The sequence below is a fragment of the Mangifera indica genome, chromosome 10, assembly GCF_011075055.1.
Source record: "Mangifera indica cultivar Alphonso chromosome 10, CATAS_Mindica_2.1, whole genome shotgun sequence".
NCBI lineage: Eukaryota > Viridiplantae > Streptophyta > Magnoliopsida > Sapindales > Anacardiaceae > Mangifera > Mangifera indica.
In genome coordinates, this window is record NC_058146.1 from 16,860,478 (window position 1) to 16,869,189 (window position 8,712).

An 8,712-nucleotide genomic window follows, 5' to 3' on the forward strand; every position below is an offset into this window, starting at 1 on the left:
GAAGAGTTATAAAAAATTGAAGGCCAAAATGCTTATTCCTACCCAAGATATAATGAAAGCTCAAACTTCTACTTTCTAATTTTCAAAAACCTAAACATTCACTCATAAGCTAAAATTTATTAAAATTTTTAGTTAGTGTTAAGGATAAAATAATCATTTAATAATAATATTTAAATAACAAAAATTTATATCATTTTACTCTCTTTAATTTGAAAATCTAAGAATTTCTCTCCTAAAATTAAGTTTTGAAAAATGACATTTTCCCCCCACCTAGAGTTTCAAATTTTGTGGATGAATTTCTAGCTAACAACGACCAATCTCTCTTCCTTCCAACGATGTCTCTCCCTCTAATGTTTTCTCTCTGACTGACGACGTCTGAATTTGATGAAATATAGATAAAGAGTCGAAACTCTTTGAATAAACCTTTGACGTCCAAATGAGGACGACTCCTTATCTGGACAACATCATTGTCTAAATGAAACCGATTTTGTCTAGATGATGAAAGTCTAGACAAAGAGTTTCAACTCTTTGCCTAAATTTCATCGAATCCAAATATCGTCGATTGTAAAAAAAGTGTAAGAGAGAAAGACGTTGGCGACAGAGAGAGAGATTGGCCATCATTCGTTAGAAATTCGCCAATGAAATTTGAAACCCTAGGCAGGGGGAAAATGTTACTTTTCAAAACTTAATTTTAAGGGAAAATTGTTAGTTTTTCAAATCAAGGGGATAAAATGATATAAACTATTATTTTTTAAATATTATTATTAAATAACGATTTTACCCTTAATCCTAACTAAAAATTTTAATAGATTTTAATTTATGGGTGAGTGTTTAGATTTTTGAAAGTTGGAGAGTGGGAGTATGGGATTTCAGTATACCTTGGGTGGGAATAAATCTATTGGCCAAAATTAAATGAAAAGTCTTGGAAGGGACTTGGAGTGGGGCAAGACGACTTGGAAGTTTTGGTGGAAATTGACTTATCATTTTTATGTACTCATACATAGCCCCAAGCCCACACTTGACAAATCTAAGTTGTGCTCTCATGGAGAAAAATCTATTTCTCTGCATTTTCTTAGCTTTCTTACTTCATTTTTTGACACTTTACTTCGTTCATGCTCGAGTAACTGACATTTCCACAGACAAACAAGCTCTTCTTGCCCTGAAAGCTCGTATAAGCCATGATTCAAGCAATTTGTTGGCCAGCAATTGGTCCACAAGTTCTTCTGTTTGTCATTGGATGGGCATAACTTGTGGTGCTCGTCACCTTCGAGTAACAGCTTTGAATATTGCTCACTTGGGTCTCACAGCCGCCCTTCCTCCTCAACTGGGAAATCTATCTTTCCTTTCAAGGCTCAACATCACAAACAACAGCTTTTATGGCTCTCTCCCTGAGGAATACGCTCAGTTACGTCGACTGAAATACCTTGTTTTAAATAATAATAGCTTATCGGGTGAGCTCCCTGCAAGCATTTTTGATTATCTTCCCAATTTGCAGCTGCTTTATTTGCATTTTAACATGTTCGAAGGAAAAATACCATCGACCTTATCAAAATGCAGAAGCTTGCAACGCTTATCCTTGTCACACAATAATTTCATCGGAGCCATTCCGAAAGAAATTGGAAACTTGACTCAACTGAGACAGATCTTTCTTGGATTCAACAAACTCCAGGGTATGTTATATGAAACTCTGTTTTAGTTGCTGTTACTGATATTCTTTTTGGGCCAAACAACTATTCCCACCCAAGGTTTGATGTTATCTCAAGTTTTCACCCTTTAACTATGGAAACACCAAACACCCACCCATGCTTCCCCGAAGAAGTTCTTCGTCTCCCAAGGCGTCTCCGACGCCGATCGAGCCTCCAAATGGGAGGAAAGCATTCGCCGGAAGGAGAGGCTGCTTCGGGAGGGAGAGGTCGTCGGCAATGGAGCCGGAACGGTCGCCAGAGATTTCAAAACCAAACCCTAGGGTGAAACTGCCATTTTTTAAAACTTAGGCTGGGGGAAAATTTTAGTTTTTAAAGTTTAGGGGGGCAAAAAGAGATAAAATTTTCAAGCGTTACGGTTTTGTTAAATCTAACCGGCCATGGGTGGGTATTTGGTATTTCCATAGTTAAAGGGGGGACTTTTGAGAAAACATCAAACCTTGGGTGGGAAATAGTCGTTTGGCCTTCTTTTTATATTCCAAGTTGCTGCTGTTACTGTTTTATATGAAACTCCAAGGTATGGATTCTTTTAGTTGCAATTGGATTCAATAATATATTGCTTATTTATAATGATTTTGTAGGAGAAATTCCAACAGAACTTGGCAATCTTGCGAAGCTGGAGGTATTATCACTGGTAAATAGTGACTTAACAGGAACTATTCCAACCAGCTTGGGGCGATGTGGAATGCTTCGTTTTCTTTTGTTGTCGAACAACCAATTGCAAGAACATATTCCAAGAGAAATTAGGAACTTGACATTAATCGAGTCTCTATTTCTAGACTCGAACAAATTAACAGGTAAATAATACACCTTCTCAAAACTTCATGTTATTATGAATTAATTTCATTTTGTTATAATTATAATATTTGTCGTTATATCTCGTATCACCAAAATATAAGAGAGATATTGAGCATATATGAGCATCTCACAGCGTTACGGATGCTAATAGCTTATTAACTACAAAATTGTCAAAACATGCAAAATCATGATAAACTATATCTAAATCCGATAATATTATGTCCTTAAAATAATTTAATTTACTAATTGAGCTATCATACTTTCAGGTGAGATACCGTATGAAATTGGCAATCTTCATAATCTTGTGGAGTTGGCACTTTCATTTAACCACCTAGTTGGCCTTGTCCCAGCTACTGTATTCAACATTTCAACAATGCAAGCACTTTCATTATATGGCAATCAACTCTCCGGAATTCTTCCATCAATTGCAGACTTTCCAAACCTTGAGGATCTTTACTTGTGGGAGAATAATTTCAGTGGACCACTTCCCGATTTCATCACCAACGCTTCCAAGCTCTCCTGGATAGATATCTCATCTAACTCATTCTCAGGCTTCATTCCTGGTACAATTGGTAATTTAAAAAATCTTGAGATACTACTTTTAAGAGATAATTACCTCATATCTACTCCTGATTTGAGCTTTCTTTCCAATTTGACAAATTGCAAGAGTTTAAGAGTTCTGGATTTAGGAGAAAATCCACTAAATAGCATCCTTCCAAGTTCCATAGGGAATCTTCCTATTTCTTTGGAAAAATTTTACATAAATGGTTGCAACATTAGTGGCAAAATTCCCGAAGAAATTGGAAACTTGAAAAACTTGCTAAAACTACAATTACAAGATAATGAATTTATTGGACCAGTTCCAGCAACCATGGATGGATTGCAGAATCTCCAAGGTTTGTATCTTCAAAATAATAAATTTGAAGTACTCATCCCAGATGTATTTTGTCATTTAAATGTATTGAATGAGTTGGATTTAGGCGGAAACAAGTTTTATGGAGTCATACCTGCATGTATTGGCAATCTCACTACACTGAGAATGTTGTCCTTAAGTTCAAACAGGTTAACTTCTTTTATACCATCAACTTTTTGGAACCTTAAGGATCTCTTGTACTTTAATTTGTCATCAAATTTTCTGGACGGATCTCTTCCATTAGACATTGGAAATCTTAAGGCTGCCATAGCTATAAATTTGTCAAGGAATCATTTTTCAGGAGAGATTCCAATTGCTATTGGAAGCCTAGAAAATCTACAATCTCTCGCCTTAGAGTACAACAGATTACAGGGCTTCATTCCTGACACATTTGGCAAAATGAAAAGTCTAGAATTCTTAGATTTATCTGGAAACAATCTTTCTGGATCGATTCCCAAGTCTTTGGAGGCACTCTTGTACCTCAAATTTCTAAATTTATCTTTCAACAAATTAAGTGGTGAAATTCCTAAAGAAGGGTCCTTCAAAAATTTCTCAGCTGAATCATTTATGGGGAATCTTGCATTGTGTGGCACTCCTCAATTACAAGTTCCACCATGCAAAAAAAGCAATCATAAAAAATTGAGGACTAAAATTATTTTCCTGTCGATTCTTTTGCCAACAAGCATTGCAATAGCTCTAGTTGTCCTGGTTCTTATGATCCGAAAAAAGAAAACAAGGCCACCTACCAATGTTGATATCTCTTCAGGAGGAACACGGAGAAGAATTTCTTACCTGGAACTTATGAGAGCAACAGATGGATTCAGTGAGAACAACCTACTTGGCAAAGGAAGTTATGGTTCAGTTTACAAAGGAACATTAGATGAGGGGATGGAGATTGCAGTAAAGGTATTCCACTTGGATTTTGAAGGAGCTCTTACAAGTTTTGAAATTGAATGTGAAGTAATGAGAAGTCTTCGTCATCGAAATCTTGTAAAAATCATTAGCAGCTGTTCAAACGACGATTTTAAATCTTTGATACTAGAATACATGCCTAATGGGAACTTGGAGAAATTGTTGTTTTCTGAGCCGAATGTATTGAACATTTCTCATAGACTGAATATAATGATTGATGTTGCTTCAGCTTTGGAATATCTTCATTTTGGCTATTCATTCCCAATCATTCATTGTGACTTAAAGCCAAGCAATGTCTTACTAGATGAAAATATGGTTGCACATTTGAGTGATTTTGGCATTGCAAAACTCTTAGGTGAAGAAAACTCCATGACACAGACAAAGACACTTGCCACCATTGGTTATATGGCACCAGGTAATTGTTTCCTTTTTTTTTTCCCCCTCAGAAAACAATACTTGTAGCTTTCAAATTATCATATTATTCTATTAAAGCGATTGAACTTTATTTATTCTATTGAATAGACTTATTAACTCTATAATTTTCTTATTGAAGTAACCAAAAGTTCAATCTCTTTAAAAGAAAAAATAAAGTTTGGTTCTTTCAATAAAAATAGGTGATAGTTAGATATGTGTTGTTATCTTTTTTTTATTTTTAGAACTTCGATATTTTACTGTTTATATGTGTAGTAATGAAAGTGCATGTTATTACTATGATCAGAATACGGAAGAGAAGGAAAAGTATCTAGAAAAGGAGATGTGTACAGCTATGGTATCATGCTAATGGAAACATTTACAAAGAAGAAGCCAACAAATGAAATGTTTACAGAAGAAATGAGCTTAAAGAGGTGGGTTGGTGAATCATTATGCAGCACAGTGATGCAAGTACTGGACACAAATTTGCTTACAAGGGATGATGAACATTTCTCCAGCAAGGAAAAGTGTATGTCGTCTATATTGAGCTTGGCCATGGAGTGTACAAGAGAATCACCTCAGGACAGGATCACTATGAAAGAAGTAGTAACAAGACTCACCAAAATCAGAGCCGAACTTGGAAAAATCGGAACAAGAAGAGGCAGAAGGGTTTTGAATTTAGGCTAATTTCTTTTTATCTTCATTGAGAATAAAGTTTTAATCCAGGTGATCAGCCACATACCTTTAAACCTTTCTTTTTCCTATGCTATGTTATTTATCTCTGGACAATTGCTTTGATTTGCAGAGAACTGGATGAACTGGCTAACCAACGTCCCATCAATTGGAAGGCTTGAGTTTAGCAACCTTCTACCTCTTCCATGAGTTTGATAACAAGTGCATTCATGTTATAAGGTTAACTTTGATTTTAAAAAAAAAAGTGCTTGCAATGAGTTTTAATTTAAATTTGATGGACCTTAATGTAATAAAGATAAATTATAAGAGGTTTTAAATTTTCCTATTTTTACTGGAGATGAATTATAGTATCTTTAATTATTATTATTATTATTATTATTATTATTATATTTTATTCTTTTGCTAATAAAAATGACCCAACATCTATATCATTCTTTTCCAGTATAATAATTAATGTTTTGTTCATTCATTGATTCCATATAATTAAATATTATTTTATTCTTTATTCAAAATTATCAATACATAATGATACATCATCTTTGATATTTAGATTGGTCTATGAAAGAAAATGATTTTAGAGAGGTTTTTAAATTGAATTTAAAAAATAAAACCATTAATGTGTCTAGTTTGATTTTGTCAAATTTCATATTTTTTATAAATTATATAGAATTTATTGAAGTTTCTAGTGTTAATAAGATGTTGTTGAATATAGTAGCTAGGATAGGGTTAATTAGGCGGTTAAATCCAAGATCCAAATGCTCAAGATTATGAAGATTGCCATTTTCATAAGTATCTCACCATAGCTCAATTGGTGAATTAGATTATAACAAAATGGAATTATTCTATAATAACATAATGTTTTGAGAGAGGTTTATGATTTACCTATTAATTTGTTTGAGTTTAGATATAAATACTTGATTAATGTCAAACTTTCTAATTTCTCTTGGAATATGCTCTTTGAATTGGTTATTCGTCAACACAAGAAAACGAAGAATTTTATATTGCCCCATAATAGTAAAGAAAGAAAAAGTCTTTCAAGTAATTAGTTGTTTGAACAATAAAATAGTAATGCAACATTATAACGTAACTCTCAAGGGGCATTTGGTTAAAGGTTTATAAAAATTACTCTAGTAATCTTTTTTTTTTTAATTACCTTAAACATCTTCATCATTTTGGATTTATATAGTGTAACATTTCTTCCTAGAAGTACTATCCTCTAAAGGAGAAATATTATGAATTAATATCTGGAGCATCTTTTTTTTTTAAATATTTTAAAATAAACTCATCACTAAAAGTATTTAGAAATTATTCTAAGAAAACTGAAAATTTAGAAATGAACAAAAGATGTATATATCCCATATGAAAACTCATCTGAAAACATCTGAGATAATGAAGTAATCATATGCATACTCCTAGATACAACTATACAACTATCTGAATAGGGTCAAAAATCAATAATATTATATGTATGTAACAAAAACCATACGTAACCAAGCTCAACCTGGATCTATCTTCGCTGACCTAACCTTGTCTCGCAGCTACCTCGATCACCTGTACCTTCAATCATGAAAGAAAAGGAAGCGAGAGATAAGAACACTCAGTAAAGGGAAAGAATTAAGTAAATTAGCTCATTTCCTATTCTAAATCACCCTCGAGACACAGTCTCACATCATAGCCTCCTCAAGGAATCGAGGGGATAATCTAGTGCATCATTTATTATTTGGGTCACACTTTGTCCCATCTAATGTTCATTTGATACTTTTTTACCATGAATTGAATCCTTTAAGTAAGGCAAATTATTTCACAGCATCTTTCAATTGTATTTTATTATGAAAAATATCACCAACTTTTACACCATTCTCCTCTCGGATCGAAGAGGTATCGCTTGATGATGTTGATGGTTGTAGAGGAAAATCAAAAAGTCACCTAAATGGATCAGTGAGAACATTGTCAAAAAATGCCCAGAATAATTTTCACCCCCTGAAATATCCATACCTTCGGTAACTAGTGTCATATACTCAGGCTCTACCTCTTCAGAAGGAATATCGGGTATAGCATTTTCATCAAAGTCACCCCAATTGGGAACCCTATCTTTTTTTTCATGAGCCCATGAGTTTGCAATGTACAATAGGTCATTACTGAAATCAATCAAGTTTTCCAAATTGTATCCTTTTTTCATCGCACTAATTTCTTCTTCATCTTCTTTCTCCTGCCCTTCAATTGGGGTACATGTAACAAAAACAGGAATACATTCCTGTAAGTACTGAGACATATCAATAAGATCCTGGACATCTTCATCATTTTGGATCTAGATGGGGCAATCAAGCTCAATTTTTCTTGGCTTCATTGATAGTTGAAGGTAGTTATTCATTAGATCAATACTGCAAGACTCATTCAAAAGTTTAATAAATCCCTCAAATGTTGTTCCATGAGGAATTGTAATCAATTATTTGGATCCTCCAACATATTTCATTGTATTGTTACCACCTTGAATCCATTCTCCTTGGTAACGAACTGATGCATAACCATTCATTTTAATTATCAATCCTGCAATGACAAGTTTTTGGAAATAATTATTTATTTATAACAAAAAATCTATAATAACTATGTAAAACAGTCTTACAATTATTAATATAAAAAACCCCCTATATTTTTTTAATATTTTATTTAACCCCTATAATTATTTAACAATTTATGTAACACCCTCATATGTTATCTTGTATCAAAATACATCTATCTGTTTTTAACATTCCATTTAAAACTTTTTACAATGTTTAATATTAAAATAGCCCCTATATTTTTTAAAAATTTCATTTACCCCCTATAATTGGCTAATATTTTATTAAACATCCTTGTATAATATCTTGTATCAAAATGTATCTATCTATTTTTAATATTTCATTAAAAACGTTCTAACAATATTTACTAACAAAATACCCTTTATATTTTTTCTAATATTTCATTTAACCCCCTATATTTATCAAACAATTTGTTTAACAACCTTTTATGTTACCTTATATCAAAATGTATCTATCTATTCTTAACATTTCATTTAAAACGTTCGTACAATGTTTACTATTAAAATACCCCCTATATTTTTTAATATTTCATTTAGCCCCCTATAGTTATCTAATGTTTCATTTAATACCCTCGTATGTTTCCTATTATCAAAATATATCTATTCATTCGTAATATATTTTTAAATCCTTTATAATATTATGAATTATCAAAATACCCCCATGTTTTTTCTTAACATTTCATCTAACTCCGTATAATTATCTA

The 8,712-nt window shown here is 32.7% G+C and overlaps 1 protein-coding gene across 1 annotated transcript; it reads left to right on the top strand.

Moving 5' to 3' along the window:
• Positions 1-1,006: 1,006 nt before the first annotated feature.
• LOC123227982 (LRR receptor-like serine/threonine-protein kinase EFR) lies at positions 1,007-5,687 on the top strand. Its single transcript, XM_044653153.1, has 5 exons — positions 1,007-1,670; positions 2,285-2,500; positions 2,768-4,741; positions 5,045-5,463; positions 5,543-5,687. Exons 1-4 carry the CDS (start codon positions 1,043-1,045, stop codon positions 5,422-5,424), a joined length of 3,198 nt encoding a protein of 1,065 aa, XP_044509088.1. The 5' UTR covers positions 1,007-1,042; the 3' UTR covers positions 5,425-5,463; positions 5,543-5,687.
• Positions 5,688-8,712: the final 3,025 nt, after the last annotated feature.

Coding starts and splice junctions, on each gene's coding strand:
- LOC123227982 (XM_044653153.1), top strand. CDS start 1,043: ATGGAGAAAAATCTATTTCTCTGCATTTTCTTAGCTTTCTTACTTCAT. Junction 2,501..2,767: donor AGACTCGAACAAATTAACAG/GTAAATAATACA, acceptor TCATACTTTCAG/GTGAGATACCGTATGAAATT. Junction 4,742..5,044: donor CATTGGTTATATGGCACCAG/GTAATTGTTTCC, acceptor TACTATGATCAG/AATACGGAAGAGAAGGAAAA.